At 39.0% G+C, this 25,655-nt stretch overlaps 1 protein-coding gene across 1 annotated transcript in view; it reads left to right on the forward strand.

Annotated features, from left to right (window-relative positions):
* Nucleotides 1-228: 228 nt before the first annotated feature.
* Nucleotides 229-25,655, forward strand: part of LOC126109804 (U6 snRNA-associated Sm-like protein LSm5) — a 41,206-nt gene continuing 15,779 nt past the window's right edge. Inside the window, exons 1-2 of the mRNA XM_049914864.1 lie at nucleotides 229-385; nucleotides 576-772. Of these exons, the coding sequence (XP_049770821.1) occupies nucleotides 340-385; nucleotides 576-772 (243 nt within the window). The 5' untranslated portion in view covers nucleotides 229-339. The remainder of the gene's footprint in view (nucleotides 386-575; nucleotides 773-25,655) is intronic.

A 25,655-nucleotide genomic window follows, 5' to 3' on the forward strand; every position in this document is an offset into this window, starting at 1 on the left:
ACGCATACTGAAAGCTGTGCAACTATGTAGAATTTATGGTGTCATATGTGAGCGGTACCTGACGATGCCATTACAGCACGACACAAGCTGTGGCGCCACATTAAACGCGTGTGTAAACCCAGCTTACATCAAATTACCGCCAACAAGAAAGAATAACACATGACCCATCTCAGGACACAAAAATATTAATCCAAAGAGCGACGCCATCAGAGAAACTCTTCAATTCATTTTTTTCAGAGATACTACACCAAAACCGAGAAATACGATGTCATTGGCAGTCGAGAACAGCTGAATAATAGTTGTGTTTGGAGTTGGAAGTGCGGGAGTTCGAGTTGTAAAATGTCCGCTTCGGTAGCAACGAATCCGTCTACTTTGCTTCCATTAGGTATGTGACATAAACGAGAGTTTACAATATTTCTTTACCGAAAAAGTTGATATAATGGTCCTGGAAAAAGAAATAAAACGGTTCTATTGTGTAATACGTCTGCTCACAGAAACCTAACCAAAAAGCTTGGAATAAGCGGCCCCTAGGATGACTTTCCATTATTGACAAATTGATTCTTTTTTTATTGCAGAACTTGTCGATAAGTGTATTGGTTCCAGAATACACATAATAATGAAGAATGACAAGGAAATAGTGGGCACGTTACTCGGATTCGATGACTTCGTTAACATGTTACTTGAGGATGTCACCGAATATGAGTCAACCCCAGAGGGAAGACGTATCACAAAACTGGATCAGATTTTGCTTAACGGCAACAACATAACTATGGTGAGTTACACTTTTTGTAGTGAAACTGAAATTTCGAACATCATTTATATCTACTTGAAGGCAACATCTGTGGGACGTTTAATCACTATTTGTGCGTTGATGAGTTTGTACAGTGACGTAGACAAGTCACGATGTTATATAGAATAGGCCTATGGGCTAGATAACGTAACGAGACAGATTTTAGTTTAATTAATGTATGTCCAGATACTATATAATGTTGGGAGCAAGATTAAGAGTGCAAGCAAGAAGTATTATCATTTGAAGATAAAAAAAAATGTTGGCAACAGTTCCCTCTATGACCAAAACAACAAATTTGCTTGTTGCATGAAACAAGAAGTTGTATCAGTACTCAGCAAAGACCAGGACCAGAAAAGTATGTTATATAAACATAAAATAATGCTCTTTGCACTGCCTGCAATATAAGAACATAGTTAAGGGAGAGTTAAAAAAAGGTTCTAATAAAAAGAGTGGAAGATGCTAATAAACATTCCTGCTGCTTCAGGCAGAGAGAGAGAGAAAAGCAGCAGGAACAATCTTTGTTAGCATTGTCCACATTGTTTTATTAGCACCTTTTTTAAAGTCTTTGTTAAATATAACAATGTTTTTAAATTTATTTTGCAGCCATTTATGGGTTTATGTACCATACTTTTCTGGCACTGAGCTTCACTGTGACTGGGAAGACTTCTTGTTTAGTGGAAGAGGCAGCTTTCTTGTTGTGGTTACAGAGGACGCTCTTGCCAACATTTCCTTGATATTCAACTGATAATACTACTTTTGGAATTCTTCTTTCTTGCAGTTTTTGAATTGAGAAGTACCTTTCTTTATTTTTGTTGATTCTATCTTCGGTTATTAAAGAAAAATTGTTTCTTCCACACATCATTCTTAAATCTGTCGAGTCTCATACAACCTTTCAGGAATCTTGGAACGCGTATATCTGCTCTGTGTATTTTTCTAAAATGTATCACACTCATCAACCCTAACTGTGAGCCATCATTCAATAAAAATTCAGTCTTATTTTGATTCTTATTTTCTGAACAGTGTTCCTTTGATTGTGTCACAAATTGCTTGACCCTTTTTCAGTTTCTAATCAGTAGCCTATCATAATTTATGTCACGGCTAAGGTATTGGTAAAGGGACACTTGCACAATAGATATATTATATTTAGGTTTGTTTTAGTTCAAACCAGATATTCATGTCTAGAAACACACAGTCTTGGTCTTTTGTGCAAAGCTTTTATTACACATTGAGTAGGTTTGTTGAAAAAAATTAATACTATTTAGTAGTAATCCTCATGGAGACATTTATGACAGTTGTTCTTTCCAAGCACAATTTGTCTATGGAACAGTGTAGCGGGGGTACCCTCTGCCAAACACCATAAAGTGGCTTGCAGAGTATAGTTTGAGAGGTAGATGTCGTTGAAAACTTGGGCCTAGTGCTGAATGGGCCGTGTAAAGATTACACTAATGTACAATAAAGTAAAATATCAGTATTACTGCTAGTGTCATATCATAGTTCAGTAGCCATTGTTCTATCACTAGAAGAACATTTATGAACAGAGTATAATGTAGTATGATGATCTTTTTAAGTTACTAAAAATTTTCATACCTACAATCTGGAAACTATGCTGTCTTGGCCAGTCAACATCTTGGCTTGTCTAGGCTGTCTCAATTCGTGGTTTTGTGATGGTGAATTTGATGTCGTGCTTCAACTTCACCTGAATTAGGCAGTTGAGCACGTATTGGCTGTAAGCAACTTGGACCACTGTAAAAGCATCTTTACTAAGCCACATTTTTCAGCTCAAAAGGAAAATTCAGTATTAGATATTAATTGTCAACTTTGACCAGTGACGTGATCTTAACAGTTGCTGTGACATCACCTTTTGGTGCATATGTTCAGTTTGGTTGTTAGCTGGCGAAGCAAAGATTGTGAAAGCAAAGAACCTCATTGCAATGACACCGATCTGTAGCTTAGTGTGAGGTCTAGGTTAGGTTGGAAGGTGACAGTTTGGTTGTAGGTTGATGAAGCCAATGAAAGTTACAGCAAAAAACCTTGTGGTAATATACTGATCTATAGCTTAGTGTGTTCTAAAAAATCACCACTAAAATTGTGGTATTGTCCGGAGGTCTCGGTGCCACATCAGGTCGGTACCACAGGCACTGACAGTGTCAGCGCAGTCCGCAACGATTAATCTGAGGGGCTCCTGAAGACTGCCTTCCGTCTCGGCACTGTAGCTCAGTATAGACTCGAGCTAAGATGAACTCTGCCCCAGTTTGTGACCTCTGCTTCAGCAGTCAACATAGTGTAGTAGAACAGTGTCAGTCGCAGTGTGTGAAACCTGTAGTTGTTTTACTGTCAGACGTTGTACTTAAAGAGAACAGTTTATGATTGTATGTATCGAGTAATGCTGCCATAATCAATGACCGTTGTAAATTCTGTGCTCTCCTGTGGTAAAGAACTGACACAAGTTGAGTAAATCTTTTTTTTCACTCGTGTAATAAAGTGAACTGGTATTTAATCTTTGTCGTTAAATTGAGCTATCTCCCAGAGCACTCAATGAACTCGTGGTTGTGGTCAGGTAATTCTGGTTTTGTCTGCCTACAAAAACATCACGTTAAAATTGCCATAATGGTTACGGCATTAGCAAACGTTTCCTGTGTCGCTGGTCAGGCCTGACAACTAGTACTGAATATTCCTCTTTATCCCACTTTCCTTCTTTAGCACCATCCGACATCCTACAGAGTGGCAGCAGTCAGTCAGTCAGATATGACTGTGACATAAAATATATTAGACTGTTAGTAGGTGTTGTTGTGCTACGATGCTTTTTAGTTTCCTCCGAAAGCAGAGGATTCGTGAAAGCTTGACACACACTTGTATGGTGCCATTTATCAGAGTTAATTGCTGTAGGCCTAGATGTAATAGCCCATATGTGTAACAGCCCCAACATTTCCCATTGCTATATTGTCATTGAGGCAACATGTCGTCCTCTGTAATTTGTTTTCCTTTATTTTCATTGTGTTTGCTTTAAACCACTCCTTGGCCTTGTGGAAGAGAGTATCTTCTTGTTGCATAGCCTGCAGAGTACTCTTCCCACTCACTCAAAACAATGTTGTTTTGCCTGAAGACTGATACATGCACCCATTTAATGTACATCATCAATAACAATCAGAAATAACGGGTGCCCTGTTACAATACTTGTGGCACACTGTTTTGTAACTTCTCTTCACAATGAGCTACTCCTTGGACTGAAAGGATCTGGCATCTATTAGATAAGACTGAATGTTTTCCAGGACAGTTCCTCCAATTCTGTAGCATTTTTACTTCTTAAGTAGGGCATTTTGTGGGGTAATCAAAGGCCTTTATAAGATCACGAAAGTACCTGTGCTGTAGACGCTGTCTTCAAAAGCTTGATTTATGTTTGTAATTATGTCCAGAGCTCCTGTTACAATGGACTTGGCATTCAAAAACTGTGTGGCTATTCAGTATGAGAGCATGCAGCTTTGAAAATAGGTTAACATTTGTCTTTTGATAAGCTTACTATTGAACACACATTTATTAGTTTCTCACTTTTTTCCCCTGAAGTCCATGATCACCACTCTGTGATGTGTAGATACTGGTTCAACCACATGTATCTCATTGTTCCAGCTGTTGAAATTTGCTAGAATATTGTCAAGGCAGACATCACCTCAAGTAGGTAAACTTTTCATAGCTGCTAATTACAGTGGTGAAAGCTCTCTATCTACCTATATCTATCATTCACACTGTTCTCACCAGTACACTGTTGGAATGACCACACGAAACTACACTCATGCTCATAAATTAAGGATAACGCTGATACATGGTGAAACAACACTCTCGTGGGCGGTTTGCGGGTTTAAATCACCTCGGGGTATGACCATGCAGTGCATTTGACCTGCGGTCATTGCCCGGTGGTGCTGGCAAGCAGTCCATATATGCAGAGGTGTGTTGGTGCATGTCAGAGTACGGTGCAGCGAGTAAATGTGCAGACGTTTTCAGACGTGCTAATGGTGACTGTGTGTTAAAAATGGCTCAAAGACACATATTGATGGCGTTATGAGGGGTAGAATACTACGGCGACTGGAGGCTGGTCAGACACAGCAGTGCATAGCATGGGCCCTCCATGTGCCACAGAATGTGATCTCAAGGTTATGCAACGATTCTAGTAGACAGGAAATGTGTGCAGGTGCTACAGTACGGGACGTCCACAGGGTACAACACCACAAGAAGACCAATATCTCACCACCAGTGCCTGCAGACGGCCACGGAGTACTGCAGGTAGCCTTGCTCGGGACCTTACCGCAGCCACTCGAACAGTTGTCTCCAGACACACAGTCTACAGACAACTGAACGGACATATCTGCCGTGAACCAGGAACCAGATACCAATCCCTTAATGTCCTTGAAAGGGACCTGTATGGAGGTCATGGTTTGATGGTGTGGGGTGGGATTATGATTGGTGGACGTACACCGCTGCATGTCTTTGACAGAGGAACTGTAACACGTCAGGTGTATCGGGACTTCATTTTGCACCAGTATGTTCGCCTTTTCAGGGGTGTAGTGGGTCCCACCTTCCTCGGCCCCACCGATCTGCCATCGTGGAGGAGTACCTTGAAACAGAAGATATCAGGCGAATGGAGTGGCCTGCCTGTTCTCTGGACAGCACGTCTGGGATGGTCACTTAAGACACATCAGGAGCTCCGACAGGCACTGGTGCAAGAATGGGAGGCTATACCCCAGCAGCTGCTCGACCACCTGATCCAGAGTATGCCAAGCCGTTGCGCGGCCTGTGTACATGTGCATGGTGATCATATCCCATATTGATGTCGGGGTACATGCGCAGGAAACAGTGGCGTTTTGTAGCACGTGTGTTTCGGGATGGTTTTTTCAACTTATCACCAATACCGTGGACTTGCAGATCTGTGTCGTGTGTGTTCGCTATGTGCCTATGCTATTAGCGTCAGTTTTGTGTAGTGCCACGTTGTGTGGCTCCACATTCTGCAGTTATCCTTAATTTATAAGCATGAGTGTAGTTTTGCTCCCAAATGTATTAGATACCATAAATTTCCAACTGCTTGGCGAAGTTTCCAAAATTCCTATTTGGGGAAATGGAACAGTAGCTTTCCCATACTACACACTTAACACTTACATATACTGAACAGAGCTGTGGTATTTAGGTTCTGGTTCAGCTAGCCAATGTTCACATCTGAACTGTTCAAAAAGTAATAGAAATATTTGAGTTTTGGTAATATATGTATTCATGTACATTAATGTTATCTCCTTCAAAGTGGTGCCCACTAGGTACTTCAGTTGTGCCAGTGCTTTTTCCAGTCCCCAAAACAGTTTCAGTAATGTGTTTGTAATCTCATCTGTGCTTGTAAAACAACTGACCTTTAAGGTTTTCTTTATTTTTGCAAGAGAAAGTGTTATGTCTGGTAAATAAGAAGTATGGAGCACCATTATAGTATCAATTTGACCAAAAATTCAGGAACAAAATCAAGTGTGAGCAGGAACACTATTGTGGTGGAAACATGATGAACTTAGACATGTATTATTTGTGGACAAACATCCTCCTGTTGAAAAATGGCACTATGATACTGTCATGTGTCAGGAGGTAACTTGTGATGGCCCAGGGTGACTGTGACATATGGCTGTGCAGTTGGAGACAATCCATGACCTTTAGTCCTACTCGATGGCTTCCTGCACTGTGACTAACACTGCTGTGCCTCTCCAAAACATTGGATGAATGGGACCTTTCCCCAGATCACCACCATAGATCATCAGGAGTAGTGCGGAACAGAGGTTCATCGCCAAACGCATTGTAATGCAATTTGTCAGTAGTTCACTTCCTGGTCACAGCATCATTCCAAATGCAGCCTTTCGTGTTGTGGTGTTAATGGCAGACTACACATGGAACAGGAATTCCTTAGCCCAACTGCCCAATCTCTACTTGTCCTCATTCTCTAGCAGCAGAAACAAAAACGTCGATAACAAGTGGATCATATTTGTATGCGCAAATTTATTATATTTCATCGTATTAGATACTAAACAGAGCTTTTCAATTTTTTCAGATTATATATTACAAGTAGCAATTGTAAATAAAGTTATTTGTCAAACTTCGGAGCAGATGAAAACTATTTTCTCAGTTCGTTGAATGTACACAGTTTTTATTTCCGTTGTTGAATATTAGCAATGTCAATTAGTTCTAAAATGAATGACTGAATAATTTATCAGTATATTAACATTTATAATATGAATATGATGATAGGTTGGTGGCGTGCTCACTCCTTAAATTCTTGAGTATGTTGGAGTTGTGATAATGGAAACATACACTCACTTTACTGTCAGAATCTGGTTTATAATAGTCTTCTTTAGTGATGCTCAAACTATAACTGCTCCCTCCCAGTTGTATAATTAATTTCTTTGCTCATTCGTCCACAATCCCTTCGTTTTCGGCAACCTCTTTGACGACACTTGCAGTACTGTGTCTCACTTGTCACTTGATTGATTGCTGTTACAACACGATTTTCAACTTCAGAAATCATGAATTTTTTTATTGTTTGCAACAATGTAATTTTTTATTTGTGCCCATACCACTTCAGTGGCATTGAAATGACAATGATATGGAGGAAGCTGAACAATTTCATGTCCCTACCTTTTGGCAATCTCATCAATTACATATGCCAGAAATTGTGGTTCTTTTGTGCCACAATTTCGAGGAATTCTGTCTCCTTCATATCTTCTCTGAAATGCACTTTTTGTTGTTTCAGCCACTGAATAAGATCTTCTTTTTTTTTGTTGCCAAAGTTTTTCAGCACTGTATGTAATGAAAATTTGCTTCCTTTAAAAAGATCGTCTTTCTGAAGTGACAAAAGTAATTTAGGTAGTTGGCTGTTCCCTTGTCTTATAATAGCCATATATATATATATATATATATATATATATATATATATATATATATATATATATATATATGAGATGACGAATAGTGTCTTTCTGGAAATCGTCCAAAGCTGTCACTTGTCTCTTCCTCAACCGCTTCTTTCTTGGTGTGTGCAGCCTTGGAGTGCCATTCTCACCACAGCCTATAGTGTACTGTTCTTTCCTTATTGTTACAACAGTGTTCTTCCTTATTTTCAATGCTGCTCTTAACGACAACAGCAACAGGAAATAAGGGCTCACATTTCTCCTTCTCTTTTTTGAAGTAGTCCCTCACAATACACACGAATTCAAATGCCTGGCTGTGTAGCACACCTTCCTTCCTCCATTTCACTTCACGTTATGGGCTGGAACTACTCGTTGCACAGGACATCGTTTAAAAGGAAACAGAAGTAAGCAAGCACTAACAACAACAAAAACAAAATAAACTACAAACTGAACTAGGCATTAACACAAACGACTGTACTGGTTGCATGTGAGACATTCACTGGTATGTTTCTGACACATGCTCATCAAGTTTGCAGAGCGGCAACATGGCTCCTGCTACCTGCTTGAGTCCATCATTGGCTGGCTGCCTGCGGTTGCTCGGCAATGAAATGATGCTACTGAACTGTCAGCATCGAATACTCGTCTCCCGGACTATACGTGTTCTCGCATGAAAGGTGCAGATGTGAAGGGATTACGATGTGCTCAGTGCACGGCAGTCCACTATCGTAATGTCAGACGTGGTCCACCAGAACTTGGACAAAGATCATGCCTGCCTTCATGTTCCCATGCAGTCCAAAACTGGGCCACTGTCACATCTGAATGCCCCACAAATCCGGATATTGCACAGTTTGACCAGCCAGCCAAATGCTCATTGCACTAAGGCACCTTTCAAACTCTCAGGTGTTGATAATGCTACCTCACACGAGTATGCGGCATCTCTTGTGTCCTTCACAGTGATCACTCAACACCTGACACTGTTATAGCCCCCCTGGATACCCTACTGGACCTGGTAACAGTATTAATCACTGAAAAGGCAATTGTACTGTGGTGGCCATTGCATCTGACACAGAAAACTGCACATCAAATCGTTAACATACCTGCTGATGGTGTGTGCGTGCACAAAGTTAATTGCAAAATAAATCACATTTTCTGGCTGCTTCATATATATGCGAAAGCTGTTTTCAGGTTGTTGGTGTAATGGTTCAGGGATTCCGGACTGGAGCAGATTCGTTTGCCACGAAGACCTAGGCTGTAGGGAAGGGACCGTTTGATGTGGAATGGGTGGCAGCTGTCATAATGGAGGTACTGTTGCTTGTTGGTGGGTTTGATGTGGACGGACGTGTGAAGCTGGCCATTGGACAGGTGAAGGTCAACATCAAGGAAAGTGGCATGGGATTTGGAGTAGGACCAGGTGAATCTGATGGAACCAAAGGAGTTGAGGTTGGAGAGGAAATTCTGGAGTTCTTCTTCACTGTGAGTCCAGATCATGAAGATGTCATCAATAAATCTGTACCAAACTTTGGGTTGGCAGGCCAGGGTAACCAAGAAGGCTTCCTCTAAGCGACCCATAAACAGGTTGGCATACGAGGGGACCATCCTGATACCCATGGCTGTTCCCTTTAATTGTTGGTATGTCTGGCCTTCGAAAGTGAAGAAGTTGTGAGTCAGGGACGGGTGTGCACCCGCTCACACACACGTGTCCGTCCGCACATGTGCAGACGCCGGCAGACATGTTTGGTCTTTAAATATGTCTGCTTGTGTCTGTGTGTGTGTGTGGATGGATGTGTGTGTGTGTGTGTGTGTGTGTGTGTGTGTGTGTGTGTGTGTGTGTGTGTGCGCGAGTGTGTACCTGTCCCTTTTTCCCCCTAGGGTGGGTCTTTCCGCTCCCGGGACTGGGGTGGCTCCTTGCCCTCTCCCTTGAAACCCGCATCCTTTCGTCTTTCCCTCTCCTTCCCTCTTTCCTGATGGGGCGGCGGTTTGTTGTGAGGGCTTGAATTTTGTGTGTATGTTTGTGTTCGTTTGTGTGTCTGTCGACCTGCCAGCGCTTTCATTTGGTGAGTCACATCATCTTTGTTTTTAGGTATATTTTTCCTACGTGGAATGTTTCCTTCTATTATAACCATATCATTAATTTGAACCCAAGGTAAGTCTTTCCGCTCCCGGGACTGGAATGACTCCTTACCCTCTCCCTTAAAACCCACATCCTTTCGTCTTTCCCTCTCCTTCCCTCTTTCCTGATGAGGCAACAGTTTGTTGCGAAAGCTTGAATTTTGTGTGTATGTTTGTGTTCGTATGTGTGTCTGTCGACCTGCCAGCACTTTCATTTGGTAAGTCACATCATCTTTGTTTTTAGGTATATTTTTCCCTCGTGGAATGTTTCCTTCTATTATAACTATATATATATATATATATATATATATATATATATATATATATATATATATATATAAAGAAAGATGATGAGACTTACCAAACAAAAGCGCTGGCAGGTCGATAGACACACAAACATACACACAAAATTCGGAAGGAGAGGGAAAGACGAAAGGATTTGGGTTTTAAGGGAGAGGGTAAGGAGTCATTCCAATCCCGGGAGCGGAAAGACTTACCTTAGGGGGGAAAAAAGGACAGGTATACACTCGCGCGCGCGCACACACACACACACACACACACACACACACACACACACACACACACATATCCATCCGCATATACACACACTGGTATATGGTGTCTGTGTGTGTGTGTGTGTGTGTGTGTGTGTGTGTGTGTGTGTGTGTGTGTGTGTGTGTGTGATATATATATACCTAAAAACAAAGATGATGTGACTTACCAAATGAAAGTGCTGGCAGGTCGACAGACACACAAACAAACACAAACATACACACAAAATTCAAGCTTTCGCAACAAACTGTTGCCTCATCAGGAAAGAGGGAAGGAGAGGGAAAGACGAAAGGATGTGGGTTTTAAGGGAGAGGGTAAGAAATCATTCCAGTCCCGGGAGCGGAAAGACTTACCTTAGGGGGAAAAAAGGACGGGTATACACTCGCACACACACACATATCCATCCACACATATACAGACACAAGCAGACATATTTAAAGATATAAGTAGTTAGGTAATGGGGCTTTTGGGACGTATATACGCAGCTAATGTTAGCTGCGGTACCGTACCCAAGCTGCCGTCGCTTGTCATCTGTTCATTACGTCACACTTGGCAGCCTTCCAGCTGGCGGGCTACACAGGCACGCACGCACACGTAAACACACACACACACACACACACACACACACACACACACACACACCTAAACCAGCATATGTAAGATGTAATTCAACATTTATTATACATATTATTTTTGCAAATTAATCCAGCTGTTGTGTGCACTGCTGAATCCAAGCCACTTTACCAGTACCTTATTTCCTTTCTTACGTATGATTTTCTCAACAATGTACGTTGATGGATATTTTGTTTTTTGTAGCTCCTCTGCGTAGAAAGCTCCAGCTATGGGCTGAGATTTGTAATCTTCAAGGAGATATGTTCTCGGATTGGTTTCTTGCACTTTACGTATTTTGAAAATTTCCGTGGACCAGTTGGCAGTGTATCCTTTGTCAAAGACTGTTTTCTATTTACTAATTCTGACGTAATCACCAGTTTTGAGTTTTGAGCGACGTGGATCAATCATTTTGATTTTGTTATACACAGTAGATAGAAGGCTATTATCTTTTACGTCCACCGGCCTCATTTGAATTGTTCTGTGTTTAGTGTGATTATACTGTGTGACCAGATCTTGTACAGTCTTAATCCATTTGTATGAGCCCTGAGAAGTAAATTTTCTGAACATAAGACCCTTGGGAGTTCTGTTAAAGCGTTCGACTACAGAAGCTTTCATATTTAAAAAAGTGGAATAATGATTAATTCTGAGTTGCTGCATTAACTTTTTAAAACTAGTATTGTAGAATTCTTTCCCAAGATCAGTTTGTAAATGTACTGGGATTCGCTTGCTTTTTGTGTATATATTTTTAATCGCAACAGCAACTGCAACCCCAGATTTTGTCTTTAGAGCAGCAACCCATGCGTATTTGGAGTAAACATCAATTACTGTTAATAAATATTTATATCCAGAATTCCACTTTGAATATGCAATCATGTCAACTAAGTCTGCCTGATGAAGATCATCAAGTCCTTTTGTGATAACCGGTCTCCTAGGATACGTTCAACGAGCAGGACGATGAAGCTCATGAGCAATTGCAGCTTGCATCATGCTCTCTCCTTAATGTGTGTTCCTTATGGAAGACAATATATCTTTGTAATGACAGAATTTTGATGGAATGATTGCTTATATGGACTGGAGTGCGGGAAGAAACAGAAGGGAGGGAAATAAAAAAAAAATAAAAACGAAAGAACACACATATATTCTAAGAAGAATTTTTATTATTCTCAAAGTACCATCTCATAATAAGTCTTGCATTAGTCTTTGCTAACAATCGATCTTCAGGAATATTAAAAGATGTTCTCAGAGTTTTCAATGAAGGACACTCGAAAGATTGCATGTTGACTACTCTACCATGATGCACACCCAGTAAAGCAGATGTCCATTCTACTTTTTCTTGTCCCATTACCATAATATAATCACAGCATTTACACAACTCCCACAAAGTATTCCTTGCAGTAAGCAATGACACGCCGTCCATTCCCCAGTGCTCGTGGTGATGATTACGTGTCAGCCACGAGTTTATCTTCTGAGTCTTTTCTGATAGGCTGTTAAAGGCTACAACTTGAGCGATAGTGACATATTCCTCTGCAATAACATGCATTCCATCTACTATGATAGCAGCTGCTTGTTTAGGCACAAAATTATTTGCATCATCTTTGAATCCTTGCAGATCAATGAATGCTATCTTCATTCTGTGAGAGGAAGAGGTAAGAAGAAAGAAAAAAAGATAGAAAAGTCAGCGGTGGCATACTACTGCTGTGACTGAAATCGTTGTATGTGCGTATGTGACAAGAAAAATTTCTCTTACCTGAAGCACGACAAGATGATGATTGATTCTACAGAAACTACAATAGCGTAAACCTGCTCAGTGGAACGATATCGACTGATAGTATTTCTCTAAAAGCATCTCGTTTTATGTGTTATGTGTACGAGCACCCTTATTTTTTATTATTGTTCCCCTCCTCTCATCATATCACAGTCTTCCTGCTAGCACTGCTCAACTATTAACATCTATAGTTGAAAGAAGAAGAAGAATAAGAAGAAAACGAAAGGAAATTCTTTTATTATTTTCGAAAGACGTGTTGTAAAATGCAGAAAACAGTATCGTTCTTCCTCCAGAAGCTAAACTGCATGTGTAAGCACGTGATGTGCACGCAGGGAGCCAGCAGATATCAATAATAATAATAACAGCGATGAGAACACGGGCAGGAGGTTTGGCATCTGTTTCGGAACATCTGAAATAACATCAGCTCTCCAGCACGTGGCGAGGAGCAGCTGTCGCAGCGTTTTTTGTTGTGCACACGCGGAGGAGGTCAATGTCATGTCCTCCTCCATACCATGCCTCACGTGTGTTACGTAATACTGCTATTACCATCATCACGCTGGAGGCTGCGTGGAGGAGGACAAAAAAAAACAAAAACAAAAAACAAAAAAAAAAAAACTTAAACATTCGTACACATGCCCAGAGACTGCTCGTATGACGTATTTTTTGGTCTTCAGCGTGTATCTCAGTGCCTGAGGAGGGCAGAGATCGTTGCCAAAGTTTACTTTAAAAAGCCATACGCAGATCTGTAGGAGGTGGTTTCATAATTAGCAGTAGCAGCAGTAGCACCTGATTGTTTCTTTTATAGCAACAAAAACATTAAGCATAACAGCAGTAGGGGGGTGGCGTTAGTTTACCCATATCACTCTCACTACCTCCGCGAATATTTTGGCATCGGTACATTATCAGTAGGAGGCGGCGTCAGTTTGTCCCTCTCTCTCTTTCTTTCGCTCTCACTCCCTCTGCGAATGCTCTGGAAGCGAATATTCTGTTTTTTTTTTTTTTTTTTTTTTTTCCTTCTTCACCTGCTTGCTCGGTATATAACCAGGAGACAAGCGGCTAACATTTGCTATCATTCTGAACATCACCTTTGCTGCAGGAGTCTACGACTGTCGTGGTCGGCACTGTCGTCATCAACTGACACTTTGTGTTTTCTTCTTCTTTTTGGAGAAAGATACAGACAACTCTCCAGAAAATGTAAGTTCAACATATATTACCTACTACTAATTGTCACATTTTTTTTTCTATCTGTAGGGACTGACTGCTGTGTAACTAAAGAGAATATGGATGCTCCTCTTTTACAGAGCTTGAAACAGCTAGGCGAGGGCAGAAACGCAAAACCTACTCAGCGGCTGTTGGCGCTGGAACAGGGAGAGAAGTACCTTATTCTCAGCGCCAGGCGTACAACTACAAAATTTGGAGCAGCAGTTGTCGTGTACGTCAAGGACAGCAAAATATATCTGCCAGCGCGCTTCTCTGCCCTCAGCAATGAAGAACTGGAATTTTTAAACTCCGGGCAAGTGCTTATGATTTATCGTGGTAGAGTCAATAGTATGGATGTAGTTGATTTCGAAACAGTTTCATAAATGACAGCCTTTCTGTTTTTTTTTTTTTTTTTTTTTTTTTTTTTTTTCATAGTATAAGCATTAATGTAAATATTTAGTTGCGAGTGTGTGTGTGTTATTTCACTAACAATGTCCATTACAATTAGGAAAGTGTCAAGGCATGGAAATATTAAAGAAATTGACTTGCGTTCATTAAAAGAAGATAACTGTGGCTCAGATTTTGTCTCGCGAGATACTTTAGTGTTTACAATAAAAGTAGCCGGCATTGGTGAAAATGAGAATGCATTTTCTGAATTGAATGCAAAAATAGTGCAGCTACTTCAGAAGGACTGTTTTAAGGAGGGGGGAACATTTTGCTGCCTTCGAAGTGTATGATAAGTACGAATGCATCTACTACACAGACGTATTCGTTAGCAAGTATAATAACCTAGTTGACTACTATATCAAAGAAATCCTGTTTGTTCTATACACAGTCTGCTCTCATAATGCATTTCAGTGCCAGTTTGATTTCTTTAATGGCGCAGCTTGTCTCAAATCGTGGGTAGAGACAGGGGACGTTTCTTTTATTTATTCAAATTGTAAAAATCTGTTGCTTGCAATAGCTGATATTTTGACAAGTGCAGAAAGTGAACAATGAGTCAACCATCTCCAAAGCGCATTAAATTAAACCAAGATCAGCAGGAAACCAATGGTCTGGAATGGGTTTCTGTAGAATGTGCTTTCAAGAATCGAATATGTACGGGTGAAATATTTAATCGGTCTGGTTTCAAGGATCCTCTGTATTTCTTGGATGCATGTTTTCCTGTCATTAACAATAGAGTGCGAAATGTTAACCGGCCTCTTAAAATTAATTTTGTACTTATCTGCAGTTTTGTGTTGCCTAAGTCAGGAGCAGTACAAGAAATGGGCATAAACACAAAGAATGTTGAAATATTACCTTCCGAAATTGACAGTGATTGGTATTCAACTAAAATTGAAAAGAAGTTGTTAAAGAAACTGGAGGCTTTCCAACAGAGAGATTCCGGTTGGGCACTAAGGGACATAGTTAAACTGCGTGTTAATGTTAACGAAAATCGAGGGTTTCATGGAGGACGTTACAGAAAACTGCCAAAAGTTATAGCAAATAAACATGCAGTAATAAATGTTCGCTCAAAAGACAATGCCTGTTTCAAGTGGGCAATTTTAGCCGGTTTGTACCCCGTAAATATTCATCCAGAACGTGCTTCTGCATATGTATCACATGCAAACAAACTGAACTTTGATAACATACCTTTTCCTACAGAACTAAAACATGTGCACATATTCGAAAAACAAAATGAAAACGTCTCTGTTAACGTGTATGGTATCCAGTATTCTGATTATCAGTGGATGGTAGTTAGTGATGGAGATGATGATGATGAGGAGGAGGAGAAGAGGAAAAAGCAAAGGGGAAGGTGGGAGAGAAATAAAAAAGGAAAAAATTTTCAAGTTGTCCCCCTGCATGTTACGAAGTATCATCATGAGAAACATGTAAATCTATTAATGTTACAGGTCAAAAACACAGATATTTACCATTTCTATTATATAAAAAACTTGTCAAGGCTGGCACATCATAGCATTACTAGGCATAATAAATTTATAGTGGTCTGTCATCGCTGCCTGTGTTATTTTCATTCCAAAGAAAAGTTAGATGTACACTTGACTGACTGCGTACAATTTAAGCCAGTTAGCAGTGTTATGCCTAGTGGTGACAAACAGTATGTAAAATTTAGCAACTTCAGAAACAAGCTAAAGCTGCCTTTTATAATTTATGCCGATACGGAATGCATGCTAGAGCCAGTTGCTACTTGTAGTCGTAGTATTAATTCAAATCGAGTACATTTACATACTCCATTCAGTATAGCCTATTATATTCACTGTACCTACAATGATGAATATTCAGAGTTTAAACTGTACAGAGGTCGTGATTGCATGGATTGGTTTACTCAACAGCTCTATGCAGTCGCTGACATCGTGAATGGCTTTTTAGCGCGAAATAAAGAGATGATTATCAGCGCTGAGGAAGAATTAGCTTTTCGCTCTGCGAGGAATTGTCACATTTGTGAGAAACCCTTTCAGGAGGATGACGTGAAGCATCGTGACCATTGTCATTTCACAGGCGTTTACAGAGGTGCGGCTCATGCCGGCTGCAACGTAAACTATAGACCTCGTTTCACAGTACCTGTAGTGTTTCATAATCTGGCAAACTACGACGGGCATTTCTTGATGACAAGCATTTGCGAAAAAACTGTGCTTGTTGATGATAATGATAATGATAACGATGATGATGAAAAAATTACATTAAATCCAGGCTCTGTTTCCATTCTACCATCAAACATGGAAAAGTATAAATCATTTACGAAGAGCATTCCAGTAATGCACCGAGGTAGGAGATGTAGCATAAACTTTCGATTCATAGATTCCTTAAATTTTCTGACATGCTCGCTTGAAAAGTGTGCCTCATACTTGAAACCAGAGGAACTCAAGATAATTAGGAAATACTTTCCCGATGATCAAGAGTTTAATTTAGTCAATCAAAAAGGTATATTCCCATATGAGTATGTGAGCAATGAATCTGTTTTACTAGAGGACCACTTACCTTCAATTGATAATTTTAAAAGTTTATTGACAGGCGGTAGAACTGTCTCGGAATCCGATTACAAAAGAGCATGTGATGTATGGCATTTATTCAAATGTAAAACACTAGGAGAATATTCTGATTTGTATTTGAAAATTGATGTATTGCTGTTGTCTGACGTTTTTGAGAATTTCCGCAACCTGTGCATTAAAACATATGAGTTAGACCCTGCTCATTACGTTACTTCTCCTGGCTTGGCATGGGATGCTTTACTTAAAACTAGCAAAATAGAACTACAGCTTATTACTGACATTGAGCAACTTCAGTTTATTGAGCGAGGTATTAGAGGTGGGATTGTTCATTGCTCTTGTCGGCATGCTGTTGCAAACAACAGATTTATGTCTAATTATAATGCAAATATTGATGAATCTTACATTATCTATCTCGATGTTAATAGCCTTTACAGCTGGGCAATGATGCAACACCTTCCTGTGTCAGACTTTACTTGGATTGACTCAAAAACATTATTAGATACTTTTGATGTGACAACAGTGCCAGATGATTCTGATGTAGGATATATTTTAGAAGTAGACCTTGAATATCCTGAAAATATCCATGATCTGCATTCCGATCTACCACTGTGTCCTGAGAAGATCCTACCACCACCACCAACAACAACAACAACTGACTGTAACAGTACCAAATCTAGTGCTCCAAAAAAGTTAATCTCTACTTTGTATGATAAGAAAAATTATGTAATACATTATAGGAATTTAAAACAGTGCTTACAACATAAGTTACAATTGCGAAAGATTCACAGAATACTATCATTCAAGCAAGCGCCATGGATGAAACCATACATTGTCATTAATACAGAGAAACGTATGAGAGCAAGTAATGACTTTGAAAAAAATTTCTTCAAACTTATGAATAACAGTGTTTTCGGCAAAACAATGCAAAATGTAAGAAAAATGGTAGATATAAAACTAGCAACACGCTGGGGTGGTAGATATGGAGCAGCTGCACTGATTGCTAAACCTAATTTCAAAAGGAGTGTAATTTTCAATGAAAATTTAGTTGGTATTGAACTAAATAAAGTTAATGTTGTGTTTGATAAACCAATAGCAGTAGGTATGAGTATTTTAGATATATCAAAGACTCTTCTCATAGAGTTTCATTATAACTACATACTAAACAAGTTCCCAGCAAATCATGTGAAACTGTGTTATACAGATACTGATAGCTTAATTTACCACATTAAAACTTCCAATATTTATGAAGATATTAAGATTGATGTTCATAAATGGTTTGATACGTCAGGTTATCCTGTAGATAACAAATATAATCTTCCAATTGTCAATAAGAAAGTGGTAGGGTTATTAAAAGATGAATTAAATGGTGATCCTATAACAGAATTTATAGGTCTGCGAGCTAAAATGTATGCTCTTGAGACTGAGTCACAATGTGTAATGCGTAGGGCAAAGGGTGTGAAGCAATCTTCTGTCAACGAGTTGACCATTGATGATTACAGAAACTGTGTATTGAATTCAGATGTTAAATCTATTACACAGTATTTTATACAGTCCAAAAGTCATGTTGTATACACTATTGAACAGCACAAGCTAGGTTTATCAGCTCAAGACGATAAACGATTTATACTTACTGATAAAATTAATACTTTAGCTTGGGGTCACTATCGCCTAAAGAAATATGATGATTCTTAATTTTCTTTTTATACTGTTTGAAAACTGATTTATGTATATAATACATTATATGTGCTTTGAAACTGATTTATTGTGTGAAAACTGATTTCTGTATGTAATGCCTTATATATGCTATGAAACTGATTTATTGTGTGAAAACTGATTTATTGTGTGAAAACAAACAAAAAAAATCTTTTGTAACTGATTTATTGTGTGAAAATAAAAATACATATTACATTATTTTTCTTTCATTTCATCACGATGTTCCTTTCTGCAACCTCTACAGTTCATTTTAATAGGAGGTGGACCATCAATCTGACAACGTGCATTCAAGTTGTAATGCTTATAACAATGCTGATACTTAGAAATAAGAGCATCATTCTTAAACACTTGCGGCAACCTGTGAAAGTTGTGTGAAATATCACATATAGATGGTAACAGTTGTGTAGGAAATAAATAACAATCAATTGCATTCAAATGTTGACACTGGACAAGTTTCTTATAAATTTCAAAAGCACTTTACAAATGTTTTTCGATTTAATCCACTCGAACAAGAAGTTAGCATCAGTATCAGCCATGAAAGTAGTAGCTTCCTCTTTCTTTCCAGCACACCAATTGAATCCATAGTCTTCCAGTCGGAGCATTTCGACATCTTCGGGAATAATTTGTTGCAGAATACTTAAGACGAACGGACACAGTAGGTCTTGTGAAAACACCAGCGTTTTACAGTCACTGTTTTCTTTTAGTAGTGATTGAATGGAAGAGTTCAGTGCATTGAAAGAGGCTTCTGTGTCTAGAACCTGTAGTATACATTCACTTCCAGCACTTAAATTTGCCACTAACACTCTCACTGACTGCTCGTCTGAACTGGTATTAATTATAAAAACTTTGTTCATTCTGTCCTGTTTCTTCACCTCCCTCCGACGATGTAGCACACTAATGATGAAATGGTTAAGAAGCACTTCCTTTTATATCTGTGTACGCTTTGCAACCTGATTGCTTGATGGAGTCATTTCAATTACTGAATCATGAATGACCAAGCAGTAAGCTATTGTATTTTTTGCAAATGCTTTTTTTGTTTCTATTTCTATCTTCATGTCAACGATGGAAGATTTCAGTGTTTCGTCTTGATGTGAACAATCAATGAAAAATATGGGACAGTTCTGAAATTCGGTACGGTTCATGAGTGGATTTCCTCTTCTTCTTACACCGCTGTCTCCATAATACAGTGACTGAAAATTCGCGTACATTTCAAACGCTTGTGCTGTATTCTTAGTGTCAAAATCGACAGCAAAATTCTCCTCTGGGAATTTAGATGAATTTAAATATACTTTCAAGTCTGATATGTTTATTTTGTCGAATACACTAGAGTCAGCAGTAATCGAATTTCTGTTTGACTGAAAAGCTAATATTACATACCTTGCGGTTTCAAGGGCTGTATTAAATTTGATTTGCCACGTCCAGGAGTTAATTTCTGGTGCAATGCTTTCAATCAAATCCCAGTGACGAAAAGCTAATCTGAGACTGATATCATTTTTCAAAATATTCCACAGTGATATTTGTTGCTTTTCAGAAACTTGGACATGTGGCATTTCCCAGTGCATGTTCTCCAACACAATTTTCGATTTGGTATCTGCTGTTTCTGAGACAATACAGTTAATATCTTGTCTACTACGAATCAGTACCAATTCATGACGAGCATTTAAAATTATCTTTTGATAATCCTCTGCAAAGCCTAAGATCATTTTAAGCGGAATGCAAAAATTGAAACGTCCATCGTTATCGACTAACTCTTTCAATTCACTTCTTGTCCCCCCATCCGGCATTTTGTAATGAGTTTGCTTCACCTGGGGTAAAAGATGCATATCCTTTTATTAATGCTGCAATTCCAGGATTACGCACATGGTCGATAATTTGGTTATTGAGACGGTACTGAATTTCTGAAAACAGATGAAGCGCGCAGTTTTTTGTTAACTCAATATCAGTAGCTTTTCCCTTTCCCTCTGCATTGACAAGTCGTCCTTCTATATACAGCAGACTCTCTGAGGGCAGCAGGTAAGTATTTTCATTTTGTATAACAATTGATATGGAATCGTTCTGAGCAAAAGCTGGTTGACCAAAAGGTTTATACTTATGATACTGAAGGCGAGTAACAGAGTCGTCGACGAGAATTTTTTCTCTAACATTCAACATTTTCTTTTCCTCCTTAACCTCCTTCTGTTTGATCAGTGAAAGTCGGAAGACTCGAATGAGAGGTTACAGAGAAATGTATCAGTATTTATAGCACTCTATATCCCAGTGATGACAGTATTTGACTATTGTACAGAGTTAAAACGTTTTTCACTTTCCTCTTCTTTGCTTTTCTTTTCTTCTTCTTATTATTCTTGTTGTTGTTATTGTGGCTCACAGTGTCAAGGCATCTAGTGTCTTTGCTTATGCAGGCATTCTGTTGGTATATGATACCCATTCCTTTCTCTCTCTCTCTCTCTCTCTCTCTCTCTCTCTCTCTCTCTCTCTCTCTCTTTTTTTTTTTTTCTTTTTTTTTTTTTTTTTTTTTTTTTTTTTTTTTTTTCTTTTTTGTTTAACGTATTTTCCTCAAATGCAATCGAACAGTTATCTCTTCCCCGTCAAAATCCACAAGATTCCCGTCTTGATCTCTAATTGCCACACTTAATTCTGAAACGTATCTTGCAACTACTGGCATGTAAATGGGTGAATTCGGCGTTTCCACAATCTTATATCCTGGTGGGACAGTAGGCCAGAACTGATGTAATGTATGTGTAGGTTCTCCATTGTGAAACGACCCTCCTGAGATATTACAGTCAACACATAAGACGTTAACACTTTGAATGTTAACTGCATATTCAGCCGTCTTCGTGACTCTTTTGTCAACTACAGTATCTGCAAAACCTAAAACTGAACCTATGTTGTTAGAGATATTAAAATCAATAGTAACATTACTCTTAATCTGACATCGATTCAGTGTTTTATTGAAGGAAATATTTAACTGTACTTCATATTTTTTCTTATTGGTTGAGTTATCACTGGCAATCTTCAAGTTGTATGCTTCAATTTCTTTCATTAACGCTGAAAAAATGTCATGCAGTTCATATGTTCCATGTGGCAGACTAACTTTGTCCAAAATTTCTACATCGTTTAAGTAGTTGTAGAAGTAGAAATTATTGTTTGCTGATGTAATATTTGGGATGGAATTATACGTAAAAAGGTTTAGCAGAGCAATTTCATAAACATGAGAGGATAAATTTAGTGCAGGATTGAAGACAGCAGTTAGAAGTGGCTCTTTACCCGTCAGACTTAATGTTACACCGTGTTCAATGTCCATTGTTAGACTGAAACGGTGACCTGCAAAGCTGACTGTTTTATTTGGAATTCAGAAACTTTAAACATAAATGACCACATCTCTGGCTGTTAAGTGACTGAAACGTATTGTAATTATATTTTATGGTACAGTTTTTCAGATACCTTACTATTTCCGGAGGAGGTGGTAAATTTCCAAAGCTGTCGAAATAGTACACAATATTACCTTCCTTTTTGTAAGCTACCCAATGTGAACCTGGTTCATCTTCGGTATTAAGATTAATAATTGCACTCTCACGAGTGTTAGACTTTAAAGGTAAAGTATCTCTCATAAAGACACCTCGAAAGTGTGGTATCTGCAGCTTTTTAGCATAGTACTGTAAGTCAATGTTGGAAAGTGGTCTTGTAGGAAGGCTATTTATGGAGAATTTTTTTTTTTCCTCTCATTCCATTTATACCAGTTAGATACAGACCGAATCCATTTTTCCTGTATGGACCTAAGTACAGTCCTTTTCCATCGCGCAAAGCAATTGCCTCAAGTACACGATTATGCCTTTGCATTTCAGCTAACTGCTTTCGAGCACTCTTTGCATCATTAACTGTCTTAGCAATTCCAGCAGCACCTCCAGCTAGTCCTCCGAGTGCCGATAAAGCAGCAAATATTGGAATTAGAGGTAATATTCCACCTGTTTTGGGAATAGGTATTATTCGTTCTTTGTCGAGCAATTTCCCCCTGGCCTTTGTCGGTGCAACTTGTGAAGCAATTTTATGAGCTACTTTCACAACTGTCATCAGATTACTGCCTGGCTTCACGTATTTGATACCACTTCGAACTTTTTTAATTATGTTATTCAGTACTGCACCAGCTGCATTCAACCTTTTCTTCACACCCATCCCCATTTTAAGTTTAGCTTTCATTGCACCGTTCACAGCTCAAGCAGCCAACTTTTCCTTCAAATTGGCATCTTTTGCTTTTACTCTGCCCCACGCTTTTCTAGCCAGAATTCGATCTGCTCGATGTCTGTCAGGCAAACTGTCTGGGTGAGTTGCGTACGCTATGTCATGTTCTTTACACGCTTCATCTAGTGGATTGATACCAGTGTCACCTCTTTTGAGTCGTTCCTCTAACATTGTCCCTGGACCGCAGTATGAGTAACCAGGTAAATGAAGTTCGACATGTAACTTATTAATCATGCGATTAAGAAGAGAACCACCATGCTTCTTCTTCCTTTTCTTTTTCTTCTGTTTATTGTTGGTACTGTGACACATCTTCATTGCTCGAGTGTTAACTAAAGACTGGTCTTTTACAGTTTTGAATGTTCTCTTATATTAGCAATTGTAATTTGAGAACACTTCTTAGTGTGCCTGAAGATGCATTTCAAGAAACATGTACTTCAGCTTTCCATCAGTCCTATTAATGAACACAGAGATGGAGTGCTAATGCAAGATCGAAGACATGGTGATCTGTTTCCTGATACGATTAGATGTATAGTAGCAGGCCCCTCCAACTGTGGAAAAACAAATGTGGTTGTTAATCTCCTAATTCACGAAAATGGTCTCAGATTTAAGAACGTTTATGTGTTTTCCAAATCGCTGCAACAATACAAGTACAAGTTTCTAGAAGACGTTTTAAAGAACCTAAATGATATTGGGTATTTTACATTTTCCAGTAAGGAAGATGTTATACCACCGGATCAAGCACGTCCGCTTTCAGTTTTTATATTTGATGACATTGCTTGTGACAAACAAGATCACATGAAAGCTTACTTTTCCATGGGACGTCATTATGGTATAGACAGTTTCTATTATGTCAAACATACAGTAAAATCCCGAAGCAATTAATCAGAGATAATGCTAATGTTATTGTGCTCTTCAAGCAAGATGAGCGTAATTTGAAGCATGTCTTCAGTGATCATGTCAATCCCGATATGACGTTCAATGAATTCCTTGAAATGTGTAAGCGAGCATGGAGTGGGAACACCTATGATTTTCTCGTTATTAGCAAAGATGATAATTTAAACAATGGACGTTATCGAGTAAATTTTGACAATTATATTTGTATTTAAGTCGAGTCTTGGAGCAGCACAGATTATTAACGCCATGGCTTCTGCAAAGGCAACATCATTGTCATCGTCGTCATCAAGCATGAGCTGCAACAACAATAACAACAGCAGCAGCAACGCTCTGCTGCTGGTGCTAGATCCTCAGTACAGTAATGACATTGCTAATAAAAAGTATGTGGATTCAAAATTCCAGTCATACTCCAACGTTGTAACAGATCTCATCGATAAAGTACATCAGTTATTTCAGAAAAACGTGACAGATACGAATAGTGAAGGTTTGTCGCCGAAAGCAAAAGTAAAAGAAAATGCTGAAACAAAATCTTACACTGATACTCTCTTGGCAAAATTATTGCCGCAGATGACTTCTTTCTTTTCTACCATATATGCTACTGACACAGCAGTGTATTTCAATAATAAACGTTTAAGTGGTTTGCATGAACCTGCTGAGAATCATGACGCTTGCACGAAAGCCTATGTAGATAATGCAATGGAAAAAAGACACGCATTCGATGTAACTGAAAGCTCACTTAAGCTCAAGAATCGTACAACTATCGGTAATTTAGCTGATCCCGCAACTGATCATGATGCAGCTACGAAAAAATATGTTGACGATACTCGAAGAAGAATTGAAAATTCTGTGAGACGTGTGAAGGAAAAAGTCGATTCTGAGATGGCAAAGCCACAGAGGAGTGATGTAGCAAGTAAACTGTATGTTGATCTGTTGTTCCATAAGCTGCAAAATCAGCTTAGCAGCTTGAATGAGCTAAAAAACAATGTACGTGTAAATATGGCTGCAAAAGTTGAAGAGTTTTTTGACCTGATTAATGTAACTGAACGCGTTTTAGACGTTCAGAAAAAACGTATTACAAATGTACGTGAATCGATTTTGGATTCGGATGTGATAACGAAAGGATATTTTGAAAAGCACGCAAACTTGAAGTTTTCTTTCATTCTTAGAATTGACGGCATTCCTTCGGGAGATCCCAACGAATTGGCCTACGTTTTACACAATGGTCAGTATGAATATATATTACCCTACGATGGCGAAGTTACTTTGCGCTCTATTAGCCCAGATATAGAAACAGTTGTCTTTGAACTGAATGGCGACATCCGCCAACTTTTGATGAACACAGAGATTGCTGTACGCAAGGGAGACAGATTCAAGTTCACCAGAACCGATCGCTTGGTAATCGGAAATAAATCACTTCATGCCGAATTTGACTATCATGTTATATAAATTAAAGGAATCACTTAAATTATGTTCAGATGGTGACTGGTCAGTTGGCAATGACAACATGCTTTGGAATTCTTCTTCTTCTTCTTCTTCTTCTTCTTCTTCGTCTATCGAAAGAAACATTAATCTTAAAAAACAGATCGTCAAAGCTCGACAGAACATTCGAAGAAAGCTGTTAGCTCTTCACAAAAGAGAAGCTCAAACCAAGTCTGCGCTAGAGAAGACATTTAGACCCCTTTCACAGCCGCTAAAAGAACTGATTTCCATTAATAAGGAACAATTTCCGAAACAAGAAAAGGATAGCACTACGGCTGCTGCTGCTGGTGCTGCTGATGATGATAATAATGCTGCTGCATATGATGGCGATATCAATATCTGTGATGTTAAAGAAAGAAAAAGTGAAAAAACGTCAAATACACGTGTAGCAG

This window comes from Schistocerca cancellata, chromosome 12 (assembly GCF_023864275.1).
Source record: "Schistocerca cancellata isolate TAMUIC-IGC-003103 chromosome 12, iqSchCanc2.1, whole genome shotgun sequence".
Taxonomy (NCBI): Eukaryota; Metazoa; Arthropoda; class Insecta; order Orthoptera; family Acrididae; genus Schistocerca; species Schistocerca cancellata.